Source organism: Thyridium curvatum (genome assembly GCF_004353045.1).
Source record: "Thyridium curvatum strain D216 chromosome Unknown NODE_2_length_892811_cov_85.036431, whole genome shotgun sequence".
Classification (NCBI taxonomy): domain Eukaryota; kingdom Fungi; phylum Ascomycota; class Sordariomycetes; order Thyridiales; family Thyridiaceae; genus Thyridium; species Thyridium curvatum.
This window is the reverse complement of record NW_022156757.1, coordinates 76410-92735: the sequence shown is the minus strand read 5'-3', so window position 1 is coordinate 92735 and position 16326 is coordinate 76410. Positions and strand designations below refer to the sequence as shown.

The 16326-nt window shown below is 55.8% G+C and overlaps 7 protein-coding genes across 7 annotated transcripts; 4 read left to right on the top strand and 3 right to left on the bottom strand.

Annotated features, from left to right (window-relative positions):
* Positions 1-100: 100 nt before the first annotated feature.
* Positions 101-2813, bottom strand: E0L32_000431 (uncharacterized protein; the record flags this gene model as incomplete). The annotated part of the gene is made up of 4 exons (XM_031138714.1): positions 101-1248; positions 1299-1609; positions 2282-2383; positions 2449-2813. The coding sequence occupies 4 exons, from the start codon at positions 2811-2813 to the stop codon at positions 101-103; spliced, it is 1926 nt and encodes a 641-aa protein (XP_030995748.1).
* Positions 2814-3698: 885 nt separating this feature from the next.
* E0L32_000430 (uncharacterized protein) lies at positions 3699-5487 on the top strand (the record flags this gene model as incomplete). The annotated part of the gene is made up of 2 exons (XM_031138703.1): positions 3699-4104; positions 4172-5487. The coding sequence occupies 2 exons, from the start codon at positions 3699-3701 to the stop codon at positions 5485-5487; spliced, it is 1722 nt and encodes a 573-aa protein (XP_030995747.1).
* A 240-nt stretch (positions 5488-5727) lies between these two features.
* Positions 5728-6710, bottom strand: E0L32_000429 (uncharacterized protein; the record flags this gene model as incomplete). Its single annotated transcript, XM_031138692.1, has 2 exons — positions 5728-6527; positions 6620-6710. 2 exons carry the CDS (start codon positions 6708-6710, stop codon positions 5728-5730), a joined length of 891 nt encoding a protein of 296 aa, XP_030995746.1.
* A 2599-nt stretch (positions 6711-9309) lies between these two features.
* Positions 9310-10713, top strand: E0L32_000428 (uncharacterized protein; the record flags this gene model as incomplete). The annotated part of the gene is made up of 4 exons (XM_031138681.1): positions 9310-9489; positions 9573-10075; positions 10168-10238; positions 10313-10713. The coding sequence occupies 4 exons, from the start codon at positions 9310-9312 to the stop codon at positions 10711-10713; spliced, it is 1155 nt and encodes a 384-aa protein (XP_030995745.1).
* Positions 10714-11593: 880 nt separating this feature from the next.
* Positions 11594-13299, top strand: E0L32_000427 (uncharacterized protein; the record flags this gene model as incomplete). The annotated part of the gene is made up of 6 exons (XM_031138669.1): positions 11594-11601; positions 11652-11813; positions 11890-12241; positions 12330-12591; positions 12656-13087; positions 13151-13299. 6 exons carry the CDS (start codon positions 11594-11596, stop codon positions 13297-13299), a joined length of 1365 nt encoding a protein of 454 aa, XP_030995744.1.
* A 985-nt stretch (positions 13300-14284) lies between these two features.
* Positions 14285-15279, top strand: E0L32_000426 (uncharacterized protein; the record flags this gene model as incomplete). The annotated part of the gene is made up of 2 exons (XM_031138658.1): positions 14285-15157; positions 15223-15279. The coding sequence occupies 2 exons, from the start codon at positions 14285-14287 to the stop codon at positions 15277-15279; spliced, it is 930 nt and encodes a 309-aa protein (XP_030995743.1).
* Positions 15280-15515: 236 nt separating this feature from the next.
* Positions 15516-16064, bottom strand: E0L32_000425 (uncharacterized protein; the record flags this gene model as incomplete). The annotated part of the gene is made up of 1 exon (XM_031138647.1): positions 15516-16064. One exon carries the CDS (start codon positions 16062-16064, stop codon positions 15516-15518), a length of 549 nt encoding a protein of 182 aa, XP_030995742.1.
* Positions 16065-16326: the final 262 nt, after the last annotated feature.

Here is a 16326-nt window from a genome sequence, read left to right as displayed (position 1 = left end):
TCTACCTGATCTGATCCGCCCTGCTGCGGCTCAACTTGGGATACGCAAAGCTGTCATCTGCCAAATATATTCCTTCGAGAGTCTTTACCACCAACCCACACTATCGGTGATCAGCTGCTTCAGCCTCAGCTTTGGACCAGACCTTTTCAACAGCGGCCATTAGCAGTACCCTCCAGTCGTCACGATACACGGCAAACGTCTCCATATGCCTTCGGCAAACCCACTCTCGATCTTCAAGGCTTATAGCCTCACACGCACTCATGTAAAACGGGAACGCCAAGGATGAATCTGGACCACAGCCGGGAACAAGACCGTTGATCAGGTCGAACACCCGCCGACGGATGGATTGGACCCTTACAGACTTGGTCGGCTCCAACAGAACTCTCCTCAGCAAGACTATGTGGGCTGTCCAGTAGAAGCACTCACAGACAGTGTCCAATGCAGTGCAGGCTGGAACTATTTGAGGGGGGCCCTGACTCGCGGAACTTGTCGATGCTGCCTCCGTGTTCAGTATGCCGTAGTAGCGATGACCCCAGAGCCGCATCTCTGTCTCCAGCTGATGGCCTTTCGCTCGAATCTCCGGCTGCGGGCTCGTCCCACTTGCCAAGTCTGCACTCAGCACGGCGATCCGAGCCAGAAACGAGAGAACGGGCTGGTGGCAGCCGTGCATCTCTCGGAAGGACGGCTCCTCGCGATCGAGCTCCTCGTGGATCTGGTACATGTAGAAGTCCAAGGGGGCTTGAGGGCGGTGGGTCCGGACGAAAGCGAGCATCACGTCCACCATGGCGAGCCGGTTGATGACGGTTCTTGTCAAGACTGAGCTCGGGGCTCTGTCAAAGTAACCCAGGTGTTGGATGAGATATAGGGCACATTTGATGTGCATCTCTATGGTCCAGAGACCTGCCATGAGCACAGACGATGTTTGCATCACCACAGCGGCTAGCGTGACCTCCTTGTCGGAGAGGCTTGAGGGAGGATCATCCACTTTTGCCGTCGAGTCGTCCCTCGACTGACTGAGTTCGTTTCTTTCGAGCAGATGCAAAGCTGACCGCAATGCTCCCAGGGCATGTAATTGCCGGACACAAGACACACCGGTGTTTGTTTGCCCGTACATCTCCATGTGAGCTGCGGAGACCGACAAGACTCCGCGCAGAAGGACCGGGTGCGAAAGGGCCATGAATCCCAGCTTCCGGTACGGGTTCAGGTTGCTATCGTATGCTGGCGTGCACCAACAAACCCGTTTCAGGTCTAAGGAGTAAGTAACATGTCCATCCAAGAATGGTCCATGAAACACTCACAATACTTGAAAGCGTTCTCATCACTAGGGTGGCGGATGGCCCGGGATAAGATCTGTGTTGGATCGTTGTTGATAGACCATGGGGTCGGGCTATATGGTGTCGTCTCCATATGATAGGAATGCTCATCCCTTGAGTGACTGTCGGCTCGATCCTCTGCCTGCCTTGTGTGCATTGCCTCCGGGCCATGGGCGGATGTCCCGGCAGGGTTCTGCTGCTGTGCAAATGTAAGGGGTGTTCCAGACCATGAAGATGAGTCGTTTTCAACTGCAGGATTAGGCTGCGGCTGATGGACAGGGGCAGAGATGTGTAGCCTAGTCCATCTCAGTTGCCTTTGATAGACACACTGGACGCCACGGGCCTGGCATGAGGAGCACACGGGTCGTTGCTCATCGCATTTCCTGTGCTGCCGGCGACAGGCCGTACAACCTGCGTTCCATTAGCGTTGATCAGCAGTCATTAGCTGGATTGGAATTTGGGTTCGAACCTGTACGTGACCTTCTCCGGACAGTCGCCAGCTCCATCATCGATGCCGATGGCGGAGGCGGAGAGTTGTGACTGGGCTCATTCTTGTGGGGATTGGAAAGTTGGGGTCACAGGTGTGGGGTAGAAGACAGGTAAGCACCTAGTCAGCCAGTATTAACTTGCTTCTGACTTGTCCAACCACTTACCTAGACTACTTTATGAAGTGAGAGTAATTAGTTCAAGTCTCAAAGAGATGGGTTGAGCCTCTAGACTCGTCCCCAACTATGCATTCTGGTATAGGCCCATAAACATACACATATCGTACAGTCCTGTCCGTCAATCTCCTGATGCACTCTTCCAGAGCAGTGCAGATGAGCCAATCTATGTTCACGACCTATCACCTCCACCGAGCAAGCTCAGACATCCATATCCAGCCAAAGACAAGCGGAACAAGAGCAAGAATCAGCCACCATAGCTCGACGGTCAACTTGGAGCGTAACCACCGTCTCATCCTTACAGACCATTTTCGCTTGTGGGAGCAGGTGGCAGTGCCAAAGACGATGCAGCCGATGCCGGGCTTGCTTTCGCACTCGATATGCTCTCTTCGACGTTTCATGAGGAGCCTGTTTGATCAGTCACATTAATCATGGGTGGTCCCTCAACCTCAACGTCGACTGTGTCAACTTACGCCACACTGCCCCGGCAGAACCTCAAATCACTCCCGAGATCGCACCGGACATTGTTGGGGCAGTCGAGATGCAGACTGCGCCTCTGCACGAGCCATTCGACCTTGAGGTTGACCCCGGTATAGACCAGCTCGTGGAAGTACCGGTTGGTGTGCTTCAGTGACAAGGCATCTGGGTAGAGAAGCTGTTGGCTGACGAGAAGATGGATCTCGGTTGGGAGGCTCATGAAAGTTGGCCCTAGTCTCGGACCCGTCCAATCGCCAGGGCGATCATCACCATCTCTCTTCGCACGCTGCAAGTCGTCAATGTCACCGATCTTGGAGGCTGCATACGACGTGGCGAAAGCAGCGAGATCCGTGCGACCCATGATTCATATACAGTACAAGTGTATGAAAGCAGCAGATTCCGATAGGTATGAATGAGCAGCAACAGGAGACGATTTCCCGTCCCCATATCGTCCAGGAATGCAATCATTTGAATGGTGTTGCTGCCTTGGTCGAAAGGGACACATTGCTGTCTGAAACACGAGGTCTCGGTCGGCGGCGTTCACTCTGGTCATCCATCGTGGCGTGGCGTCGAGCTGGCTGGCTGATGCTTGTTCGCGGTGGAGCAGCCCGAGGTGAAGGGGGCCAATCACCAGCTGGATAATCAGGGCAGCCTGTACAGTGTACAGGCAGCCAGGTTCAACACTGGAGCCCTTGGCAGATGTGAAGCCTTCGAGCCATTCCGAGGGCTGTTTGGACGGAAAGTCCTAGCAGGGGATATGATAGACTGGCAAGAGACTGCTCAACGTCCCAAGGCAGACAAATAAACCATGGACTCTCGCCATCACGGTCGAATCTCCAATTCAATGGCGTCTCGAGATCTGAGGTCTGGGGGTTCCGGTTGAAGACCTGTACAAAAGTTACAGTCAGTTGAAGAGCCAAACATATGCTTTAGCAGATGGCAATGACAACGAGAGATGCGGTCCTCCAATCTGTAAAAGGGTTGGGAAACCCTCCACTTTTGAACTTGAATCATATCCGTGGATGTATCCGTGGATGTCTGCGCGCAATGCTCACTGAATACAGCACGTGAGGGCGCGATCCAGCGCTTCATGTTAGCGCGTTTGGCGGGGTTTCATGCGCGACCGCCGCCTAAATTCTCGATGACGATTGGATCCGGACGCGAAGTAACCATCACCACCAAAGGACATCACCACCACGCCGCCCCGCTCGCCCGGAAATGATTCATCACCGACCTCTGGGCCGCGATGGCGATTGCCCAACCCACAGATAACGACAGCGACTACGGCTGGGACTTGTCGCTTGACGAAGAGGAGCTGCTCGTCTCGCTCAACTTCGCCGCCGCCAGCAATCCAACACCCCCTTCCCTCGGAGCCAAAGCTCGCGAATCCCCTGCCCAGAGGACCGAGCTTATTCCCTCTTTTGCTGCTGCGGCGGCTGTCGACTTTGCAGCAGATCCCGTGGCCGCCTCCCTCTACGATCAGAAAAGCCATCGCGATATCTCCGAGCCAGATCCGTCGCTTGCAGGGCGCTATGAAGCTGCTACACACTCCATCAAGGCTTTCGCGAGGGTCGCAGGCTCTGCTGGCGAGACTTACCGGCAGACCGTGTTGGGATTATCAAACGAGGAGGTCAAAGTCAGCTATCCGGACTGTAAGCGTGCTACATTCTCTGTCTTGAAGGTGTCAAAAGGTCTGACTGACCCCCAAGTGGCGATTAGTGAGCAATGACCTCTCCGTCGTCGAGCCTCCAACTGAAGAAACCGCCGAACCGTCGGCACTCTCGACATCTTCCCAGCTACCGCCTCTTGTTCGCTTTCGGACGTATCCAAAGAAACCTCTGTCCGTGTCCGACTTGACAGCCGGCGCATGGTGCGAGCTGCAGTATGCCTACACCCTCACGCTGCTGCCTGGTGGGAAGCGGACTAGGACGGCCGCCATGAAGGGCGGGTCCAAGGTGCACAAAGAGCTCGAGGACGAGGTGCATGTCACCGTGCAGATCGAAGTCACCAAGCGGGAGGACGCCTTTGGCCTCAAACTGTGGAACATAATACAAGGGCTACGGACCTTGAGACAGACCGGCCTGACAAGAGAACTCGAGGTCTGGGGGGTCATTGATGGCAATGTTGTTAACGGCATCATCGACGGACTGAGCTACGACAACCCCGATCCGCAGTTCGAAGATGAAGAGGGTGCTGGTGGCAAAGCTGCGCCAGAGGTGGCCCCAGACCAGCAGACCATCACCGAGTTCTTCCCTTCATCGCAGCCCGCCGGGGACAAGGCTCGGCCCCCGCCCAAGATTTATCTGACCGATGTCAAAACCAGGGCTTCAAATACTTTGCCGAAAGGTGCTGCCGTGAGGCCGACAAAAGTCCAGCTGTTCATGTACCACCGATTCTTGGCAGCGATGGCTTGCGGACAGCTTGATTTTCTGCGGGTCATCCGTCGCTACGGACTCGACCCGGACGAGCAATTTTCGGACTCCTTTCTCGCCCAGGTCGGCGAGCTTCATGATGAGATATTCTACGATGCACCATCGCCCCCCGCCACGGATGTGGAACTCTCTGAAGATCCCTCGGCCGGCGCGCTTCGCTACCAGAGTCTACGCGCTCTCATACCTCTCGTGGCAGAAGAACTACGCTTGACCTTCCCCCAGGGCGAGGATTCGCTGGGCAAGCTCGTGGCGGTGGAATACCGCGCCCGGGCCCGCGAGTCCCCACAAGACGGTGGCGAGGACGCGGGCGAGACCGGCGGCCGCCTCATCGGCACCAACGTCATGCAGGTCGACAACGCGGTGCTGGACGAGTACCTCGGCAGCTACATGCAGTGGTGGCGCGGGGAGCGCGAAGCCCGGGGCGTCGACATCGAGGAGTTCTACAAGTGCGGCTTCTGCGAGTTCGCCGAGCAGTGCGACTGGCGCCGGGGCCTGCACCGGGAAGCGTCGCGCCTGGCGCGGGAGCGGAGTGCGCCGCGCCGGCGGCGGAGCGGCAATACTCCTGCCCTTGAGAGGACGGGTTCTGCGTCTGCCGATGGGTGAGGGGCGGCCACTGGAAATGACGAGCGAATCGTGGATTCCATCTACAGCGTAATAGATCTAATAATCTAAGTATTCCATGCAGCCGGCGAGTATCGGCTTGTGACAACTCGCGACTCGGCAATACAGGAGCGAGTTAGGTAGGTGTTACTACTCAAAGCGGCACGTTCATAACCTGGCCCAATTGGGGTTTCTTGAGCACCACATGGATGTCGCCTGTCCAAGATTATACCTACAATCTTCTTAGCTGGCCATCCACTGGCCTCCATTAGCACTGACGAGGCATCCCGTCATCCATCCGCTCTCCGGCGAGCAGATCATGCCGACAATCCCGGCGATCTCCTCGGCGTATCCCGCGCGGCCGCCATATTTCTCCGCCATCTCCTTCTGCTCGTCCGAGTCCCACTCGCGGATGCCGCACAGCGGCGTCAGAGGGTACCACATGGAGATGGCCTTCTTGGCGTCCTCGGAGGCGCCGCGGAGCATGTCGGTCATGGTGGAGCTCGGGTTGCACGCGTTGACGGTGCAGCTCTCCTTGAGCTCGCGGGCCCAGGTGCGCGTCATGGCCTCGAGCGCGCCCTTGCTGCCGCCGTAGAGCGTCAGGTACTCGAGCCCGACCTTGGAGCCCACGCTCGAGACGTTGACGATGCGGCCCGAGCGGTCGGTCGGCAGCAGGGGGCGGACGGCCTGCGTCAGCAGGATGGGCCCCAGCACGTTGACGCTGTAGACGCGGTGGAAGTCGTCGGCGGTGACGGCCTCGAGCGGCACGGCGTGGAAGAGCGCCGCGCAGTTGACGAGGATGTCGACCTGCGGCCGGCCCGTCTTGGCGCTGGGCGGCATGTCGCTGCGCACGGCCGCGACGACCTTGGCGCAGCCCTCGGGCGTGCTGAAGTCGGCGCGCACCGGCACGGCCTTGACGCCGTGCGCCTTGGAGAGCTGCTCCGCGACCGCGGCGGCGGGCCCGTCGGACGACTCGTTCAGGTAGATGAGGATGACATTGGCGCCCTTGGAGGCGAGGTTCTGGGCTATGGCGGCGCCGATGCCTGAGGATCGGTGGCGGCGGTGGTCCCTCCTTTTAGCGATTATGTTTTCCTCCTGATCAGCAGGTGGGAGAGGACAAGGGGGAAAGGCTTACTCCTCGAGCCACCCGTGATGACGGCCGTCTTGCCCTCGTGGACCCTGTACGGAGGGGCTTGCGTGATGGGAACCACCGTTTCTCCAGCCATCTTGTCGGGTGGTCAGCAAAAGGTGGTATTCTGGTTCTGCAGCAACAAAGGGGCCCAGTCAATTGGAATTGGTCGAATGTTAGAGTTTGGTAGGATACGGTGAGAGCAAACTCAAATACATGGGCATGGGAGCCAGGAGTCGTGAGTTGCCGCCGCAAGCGGTGAGAACAGCGGCCGACCCCAGCTTCATCTTGAGGACCATTCTGTTAGACTGTTCGCCTAACGTTTCCCTGGGTTTGGGATGCTTCTGCATAATCATGGAGCCCTGGGCTTTAATGAGCCATTGAGAAAGCACATCCCGGTTCACTCTGGTGCCGACTGGGTTGGCTCGAGAGATAAGGCCGCAAGTGGCCTTCACAATGATCTGGTTACCTAAGTCGTATTGTTACCATCGCTCCCGGTACATCGCTCGCCCACTCTCGTATCCCCTCTTTCAAGAGCTCGGAGCGGGGCCGACGGGAGATCCCCCTGCCATGAAATGCTTGATGGGTCGTTTCCAACCGTTGGCCGGGCTAAGAGGATGGTTAGCAATTGCATGAACCCCTGTCGGACATCCACATTGTCGCGCGACCTCATCTTAGGAGAAGATCTACAGCCCATAGTTACCCGACCTCCCCGCCGCCTGAAGAGACAATGCAATAACAACTTGTGCAGCTTCGAAACTGACGAACAGGTAACTAGGGAGCTTTCCTGTATCGGCGATCTGCGACTCTGCCAGCATCAGTTGGTCGGATTGGTCGGAGAACTCCAAAATGCACAAAGAAGCCAGTCAGCTTGTGCTGTCCTCGTGCTCTGGTGCGGCAATGATCATTAAGTAGTTATCCAATGGTCCAGGGCATTGTTTTGATAGGGTGATTGGTTTTTCGGCCGATACATATTAGCAGACGCGGCATGGCCATGGTTGCGTACTGAGGTAACATCGTACCTAATGATCCTTGCTTCAGGGGCTTGGATTTGTGGCTCGAAAACGGCTTACCCCTGGCCCCCGACGGCACTTCTACTTGTATTGTAACTAGAGTTAGCCCTTCCGCCTGCTCTCTGTTTCTCTCTTCACCGCCTGAGGCTGTCGAGCTTGGCAGAGTAGCGTGGGAAAATCTCTGTTCGACGAGACCCCGGTGTTTCGTATACATTGGGTTGCTCCTTTCGTATGGAGTTCTTATGAGGCTGCATACACATTGAGTGGATCATCTCGATATTGGTTTTTGAGCATCCATTAACTCCATAAAAGAAAAGCGTGATTTTGTATCAGCAAGCACAGCTTAGCTCGGCTTTTCGCAACGATGATAGACCACTGAACCTCAAGCACGCTGCATCACTGTGTCCCAGAACAAGGAATGGCTACTTGTATGGGTGCTGAGATGTCCGAAGATTCGGGAATTTTGCCAAGAAATAAATACCTCAAATGACCAGGGTCTCTACTGGAAATACCCGAGTCAAAGAAAGAAAGGGATTGTTAAGGTTCTGACTAGATGTCTCACCATCAACTGCAATCCTCCAGGACGCAGTATGTTGATTTTTATACCCGACGGGAGCGGCCACAAACCATACCATCAATTCAATTTGGTATTGCACAGTTCTGAGGGGATCAAAAGCCTTGATCCTGGTTGTTTTCGTACAAGTTAGATGCAACACCCCAGACAACGGGATTTGATTTGGCGAGCCCTTCTTGATCGTGGTGCCATCAAGTGGATTATCAGGAGGCGTAAGAGACGCAACTCAATCTCAGACTCCAAGATGACCATTGGCAAGAAAACCCGGGGAATGAACCTAATTCAGTCGATGGGGATACGATAACGTCAACTGATAGGTCACAGAGATGGGCTATGTACCTCTTATCAGGATACTGGAAAGGCCTGCTTCATATGTCCAGTTCGACAAGTCCTACGCACAGAGACAACCCAAGCAGACCCCAAGGTAGCCTTGCATCTAAATCCAAATCATGCCATCTTAGATACCTATCCTGGGTGCCGGTATGTACGTACCACCCAGGGGCTTGGCAGATGTGCAAATCGTCAACGGCTTCGCCCTTTCAGGTAAGGATGGCCGGAGATTTTATGGAAACGTCAGAACTTTGATGCCCTGGCCTGGTTGGCGGCTTGCGGGTGAACTTCCGACCAACGGCCGTGCAGGTTCGGAACAGGAACCCATGTCAGGTTCATTTGGCGCGCCACCTCTGTGGTCCACAATCTGACTGCCAGCGGGCCAGTCCGAGGCGGTTTGAAACAGACTGTACTTTCCCTTCCAAGGGCTATTTTTCTTTTTAGGAGGATTGGCAGCATTGCGAATGCCGATCCCATCTTCTTCCATGTCTTGTCGCCTCCCAAGAACTCGTGAGCCTGGTAAGGATGAGTGGACCTAGCCGTCCTGCTAGGGCTGATCATTCACACAATTGCCGTTGAGTCTGGCGAAGCTGTCTTGGTCCACCACTCGTGAAGGAGAAGCTCGAGAAGGATTGCTGTACACGCATTGCCTGACCTGCACTGTGCTGTACCCGCAAACCATTTAAAGTACTACTACGACCCGTTCTAGATCCGTCAGCAGACTTGCGAGCCTCAGTCTGTTCAACTCCATTCATTTCGTTGTGTTCTTTGTAAGAATCATGTCGGCAACAGTGGATCCCAATCAGCGTTTTGTCCAGCTCGAGGGCACAAGCCTCAGCCTGTTTGTGACGTCGATTGCAGGCGGCATACTGTCGCTACTCGCCGTCGGCGGCAGGACACTGGTTCGACTCAAGGCAAGGACCTTCGGCTGGGACGATGGTCTGATGCTCGCCGGTCTGGTAAGCAGCACCCGGAGCAACTATGCCCTGGACTCGACAGCGTCTACTTCCTTTGCCGAATACAGTTTAACATTCGAACCCAGGTCATTTATCTAGTCGATGTCGTTCTCGCCTGCATAGGGGCCCTGAGCGGCCTTGGAACGCGCAATGCGAACCTCAACGCCACGATGATGGTCGAGTCGATCAAGTACCTGATGCTTTGGATGCTGCTCTACGTGCAGGCACTGTGCCTGGTCAAGACGTCCATTTGCCTGACTATTCTGCGGATCGCGGCCACCATGCCCAAGCTGCGCATAGCCTGTTTCGCCCTGCTGGGCCTCACCCTCGCCACCTTTTGCACGACCTTTATCGGCATCCTGCTCCTGTGTCGCCCCGTCGCCGCGAACTGGGACCAAAGCATCATCAAAGAAGGCCGTGGCGAGTGCTCCCCGATCAGCGCCATGCTGGGCTTGTCCTACACGTCGACCGCCAGCACCATTGCTACGGATCTCGCTTGTGCTGTGCTTCCGGCTTTCATCCTCTGGCAGACACAGATGAAGTTGTCCACGAAGATTATGGTCGCCATTGTCCTTTCTTTCGGTTCCTTGTAAGTGCTTACATCAGATCTTGATTCTTGATGTCGTCTCCAGAGTCTTGTTGAACAAAGAGACCTTGACTAACGTGCGTCTAACAAACCAGTGCTTCCGTCTCAACTATGATCCGTACTCCGTACATCGACTACTACAACCACCCTCTTGACGACCTTGCCTGTATGTCGAAAATTTCTGATTCTTCATGTTACCCGGTGACTAGATCTGCCCACTAACGCAAACTCGGTCCATAGTCCACATCGGTAACATCCCTCTCTGGTCCAACGTCGAGACCGCCATCGGCCTGATCTGCGGTTCTCTCCCTGCTCTGCGCCAATACTTTGTCCACCGCGAGTCGCGCAAGGCCACGTCCCGGGACGAGCGCACCGATCTCTCCCATGGACTCCACCCGGGATCTATGGGGCTTGTCACCATCGGCGGTTCCGGCGGGGAGATGAAGAGCAAGGACCGCAAGGGCTTGAAGTCCAAGTTTGACATCGAGGATGCCGAGCAGGGCGACTGGACGCGTCTCGACGAGGACACCAACTCAGACAAGGAGAGTACCGTTCCGATTCGCGGTATCCGAAGGGACATCACGTTCGACGTGGAGACGTCCACAATGCCCGACCAGAGGCCTGCGCCAGGACGGCGCTGAGGACCTTTGTCAGAAACGTTGCAGGAGGACGGGCTCTTCATTTCTCTGTACTATCATGGTTGCTCTGGTCTGCTCTGGCTGGGGATCTATGTTCTATATTGTACACAACCTCGATTTACGATCAATTACCAATGCTTCTGGAAGTACATCATGATGTTGGTGCTTTTGGTGCTTGGGCCGAGCGCTATCTTGAAATGATACTGTCTCGAGGCAGCATTCGAGGTCGGAAAGGGAGCGAAGCCTGTTGCAAATGAGTGCCGACTCAACTTGGATCCAGCCACGTGCCCAAGTCAAGGTCAAGTAGCTTCGTATTTCACTGCTGTCCGTAAGTTGGTCCTCGTGGTCTCTGTAGAAAGGAGAAGGTGGGTCTAGCTCTAGTCGGGTGCGCAAGAAAAAGATGTTGCTCCGTCCATTTCCCCACTCGCTCCGAACCGCACTTCCTGATTTCCATCCTTCGGGATTTTATTCCTTTCTCGTGGTTCTTCTGTCTCCACTCCGCACCAGAAACGTCCATTTTCGCCGTCTTTGTCCCCATCACCTGCTGCATCAGGGCGCCATCCGTCCATCTCCCGTTGGTAATAATTGTTATCGATGGGAATATCCGGCATTGTTAGTGCCCGTTCCCGATGCCGTCCCCAGCACCCGGTCCGAGTCCCCGTCCGGCCTCGGATCAGCGTGATGCCGTGGCAGTAGCCACCGTTGGATGGTGAGCCCCAGACAGCGCTGCCTTTGTCAGGGGGGCCATGCTGATATCCCACTCTTCAATAGCCAGAATTGCCGAGAACAGCATCTAAAGTGTGAGTAGAGAGATCTTAATAGAAGCGCGGTGTCGTTGGCTGCGAACCGGACCGGCGCCGAGGCCGCGTCACTGCAGCCGGCCATGAACGAGTATGTCTAGCTCACAGAAGACCAGGTGACCGTCTGACTCCTACATGCAGCCGGTGCGCCTCGACTGGCCGCGAATGCACTAGGGGATACAAATTCCGCGTCGAAAAGGGTGAGCTCGGACCTCAGGTAGACGTACAAGAAGATACCGACACTGACCTCCTCGCAAGGACTCTTCCCGGCGCGCCAGAAGTGGATCAAAACGCCGAAACGATGTGAGGCTGCCTGCCTATGAATGTTTCTCGGTCTCTCATCAAACACTAACAACCGCGATTCAGTGAGGTTCATCAGCGAGTCGGGCATCGATGCTGTCGGGCCTGACGTAGGCGCAGTATCGTCAGAGGCACATCTTTCCGTTGACACTCAACGGGATGACTCTGCCATTAGGCCACAAGAACCACCGCGCATGTTACATTTTGCTAGTGATACCTTCCCGGATGGCCCGCAACCGGCTGCCTCTGCAGAACCAGGCTCGCCCACTGACCGTTTCATTTTGCATGAGGAGCTCCTAGCACCCGCGGTCCGGTCTGTTGGTGAGAACATTCGAGGCGGTCATATCCATGAAGCCGCAGCACGCACTTATGTCGACAGGCCTGCATTGCTCTTGCGCGACAGACAAGAAGCGATCCTATTTCGACACTTTGTACAAAAGCTAGCAATATGGGCAAGTAATAAAACAACCTGGACAGCTACAGATCTGAGACTCGAGAGGCTAATATCCAACAACGCAGCTCGACCTGTGTGATGCTGCGCAGTCCTTCGAGACTGTTGTACCGCAGCGGGCCGCCACATGCACCATCCTGCTGAATGCCATCCTCGCCCTCTCAGCGAAGCACCTGAATCATGTCGAAGGGTTTGACCCCTACGCGTCCGATCGGTATCACAAGGTGTGCCTCAATGCACTAATTCCCATGCTGAGCCACGACGCGACAGTGTCGGATGAGAATCTATTTGCGGCGACCATCATCCTAAGGGTGTGGGAGGAAATGGAAGGTAAGAAAGTATCGGAAGTGACTAGAGAAAATTGTCGACGAACAATCTCCTGACAGGATGGCAGTCAAGCACTCGGGAATCGACGCGCATAGCTACTTGCTAGGCATCCACGCTTTTGTTCACGGAGGAGCCAGATATCTCAAGCCGGGAAGCCTGAGCGCCGCGTCATTCTGGGTAGGCCTGCGGCAAGAAATCTACAGTGCCGTCATGAACCAGCAGCCAGTCCGCATCAACCTTGTCCACTCGCTGGTGGACCGCACGCTTGGAGAGGCAGACGACTACGCCTGGGCCAACCGGGCCGTGGTGCATTGCGCCGACGTGCTGAACTTTTGTTTCGGGGACCCCGGCCGACAGCCCGTCAAGTGGTGGGCCGAGCTTGAAAGGTGGAACGGCCAATGGAACCGCCGCCGGCCGCCGTCCTTCACCCCTATTTTCTCCAAGGAGCGGGGCGAGGGAGATGCATTCCCCGAGGTCTGGTACCAGAGCAGCTGCCACGGTACGTTTTGAGAGGTCAATGTCGCGAGGGTACGCCGCTGATGCTATGCTATGCTCTTCTTAGCCATTGGCGTACAACACCACCTCCTCGCCGAGCTATTCCTCGTCTCGTTTGATCCCAAGCTTCCCCGCATCGGGAGCCATCGCAAGGAAGCTGCCAAACGGATAGATGTGAGTCCTATCTCGATGGCGGTGGTACCGAGCATTGACTGACCGAGAGGTGGATGGAAACAAAAGGACCGCGTTCAGTCCATTGTCAGGAGGGTGTGTGGGATCGGGCTATGCAACCAGTGGACGCCGCCGAGCATGTTCACTGCCTGCATGGCCATCGCAGCATGTAGGTCTTCCACGTCTGCACGACCACAGGCGGGTGTGCCCAGCTTTACTCACAGCATCGGGCAGTTGGAGACAGATTTACCGACAGGACAGACCAAGAAGCGTTCCTAGACATCCTGAAGAGAACAGAAAGCGACCACGCCCGACCAACCGAGAGGGTGCAGGCAGAGATGATCAAGTCATGGGACTGGACCACTTCTTGAGCATCCAACGACTGACGAGCCAATGGTCAGAGGACCGATCCGTTCTCCATGCACGAACTCCACGCACAACCTCGTTTTCCCAGAGACACCTGGCCCTTTTCGGCGGGTCTTTTTTTCGACTTGGTTGTGTTGTGTGACCTCGAGTCGGGTGAAGTCTGGTTCTCAAGCTGCATTTCCGATGAAGCTAACTCGGAGACTTTTACCAATTCGAAACAGGAAATGTTCTGCTGGAATGACCCCATAAATGTGGATTCTGACCACTCCTGGAACAGTCCGTATCGCCGATTTTAACCATACCGGGCACTTACATCTATTTTTCGACCACAGAAACAAAAGCAAATTGAAGTCATCGTGGAGAAGATTTGGTGGAGCAGAAGGGCAAAGTTGGTTTGCAAAACCCGCATTGCTGGATATCGAGTTGGCAGAAAATTGCCATCTTTGATTGGAAAATATGAAATATCCCGCGATTGCACCAAAGTATTTATTCGAGCTGGATCGGCCTTTGTGACTCGAAGTTCCTCTCCCGAGTACTTCATTATCACATCACATTCTAGCAACTTGGACAACTCACGCTGGATTTTGCCCTCCATACATTCTTCATTGGCTGCTTGGTCTCCAACTGCCAGACCTAACCATCACAACACAACCCCGCAGCCAGTATGGCTCCCTCAGCCATCTACGACTACAATGACAGAGACGGCCAAGCCCTCGAGGCCATCTCAGACGCCGTCGACGAGGTCAACTACATCAAGGGCAAGAAGGCCGCCCTCTACGACGACAAGTCAAACTTCGACTCGGAGAAGGACAAGACCCAGTTCCGCCAGTACGACCAGGCCTGCGACCGGGTCAAGTCGTTCTACCGCGAGCAGCACGAGAAGCAGACGGTCGCCTACAACCTCGCCGCGCGCAACCGCTTCCGCTCGGCCGCCCGCGCGCGCGACGAGATGACGGTCTGGGAGGCCATGGAGAAGCTCAACACACTCATCGACGAGAGCGACCCGGACACGTCGCTCAGCCAGATCCAGCACCTGCTGCAGAGCGCCGAGGCCATCCGCCGCGACGGCAAGCCGCGCTGGATGCAGCTCACGGGCCTGATCCACGACCTCGGCAAGCTGCTCTTCTTCTACGACGCCCGCGGCCAGTGGGACGTCGTCGGCGACACCTTCCCCGTCGGCTGCGCCTTCGACGCGCGCATCATCTACCCGGAGAGCTTCGCGGGCAACCCGGACGCGCGGGACCCGGTCTACAGCACCGAGAACGGCATCTACGAGCCCGGCTGCGGCCTCGACAACGTCATGCTCTCGTGGGGCCACGACGAGTACCTGTACCACGTCGTCAAGGACCAGTCGACGCTGCCCCCCGAGGCGCTGGCCATGATCCGCTATCACAGCTTCTACTCCTGGCACAAGGAGGGCGCGTACCGGCAGTTCATGACGGACAAGGACCACGAGATGCTCAAGGCGGTCCAGGCTTTCAACCCCTACGACCTGTACAGCAAGAGCGATGGCGTGCCGAGCGCCGAAGAGCTGAAGGTATGTTTTATGAATACTACTCGTGGGATCTCACATTGCTTATGTTTACTAACTGGTCTTGGTAGCCATATTACATGGACCTGATTGATGAGTTCTTCCCTCAGAAGATCATCAAATGGTGAAAAGGGGGGAGAAAGTTGCATTATAATGACGTTATGATAATACCTCAGCGGATTGGCAATGGTTGAGCTTCATATTACAGCTCCTGTGCCAATATGACTCTGATAATTACTAGGAAGCATAATACATATAGCTAGACGCTGAAAAGCGGATATCTTTTGATCAAGTATTACGACTATTGGATTTGACGGTGGACGAGGTCTCGAGGCCGAACCCCACGGTCTTGTAGTGTGTCTGATTAGGTGCATGATCTCGTGATGGTCTCATCGAAAGCCGGGTCACAATCAGCCTTGATCTTCTCAACCTCATAGATCAAGCTGCCGTAGATCATGCAGCCCTCGCCGCCCATGACCCGCCCTACATCCGCGCTGCCGCCGTACTTGAGAACGCGCTGCGCCATCCCCTCCGCAACGACCGAGTTCCTCGAAGGGTCGTTCAGCGGGGCGCCGCCGCTGAACTTTGCCGACCCTGCCACGGCGGCGTACCCGAGGCGCCGGGCGTACAGGTACGCCAGCTGCTCGTCGATGGCGTCGATGTAGCGCCGCGCGCAGGCCAGCTCCTCGGTCGTGTTGCCGCTGTTGCAAACGCTCGCGACGGGCACCTCGGAGAGCTTGTTCAGGTCGTAGAGGTTGCCGCCGGGTTTCGGGCTGGCGCCGGGGAAGTTGCTGGCGGTGGCGTTGCTTGACGGCACGAAGTGGCAGCCCGACGACGGGGTGGTGCACGGCGGCGCTGCAGCTGCCGTCGAGGCGAGGAGGACTGCGAGAGTGGAAATGGATATGGCACGCATTGTGGCCTGTGGGGTGTGGCGCTATTGGGCAGGTTTGAGATAGAAATGTAGTTCAAGCAGGATTGGCGTGCCTAGAGCAGCTTCGTGCTAGATGGATATGGCGCATTGACGAAATCAAGTCTGAATCAAGCTCTGGAGGCTCATCTCCGCAGCGCGGCTGGAACAAAGTTATGTGAAGTACGGTTGGGCTGTGCTTCTGGAGCAGGAATGTGGAATCAAGCGGATGAAGATCAACACAAATAATACTTTAACGAGTCCGGAG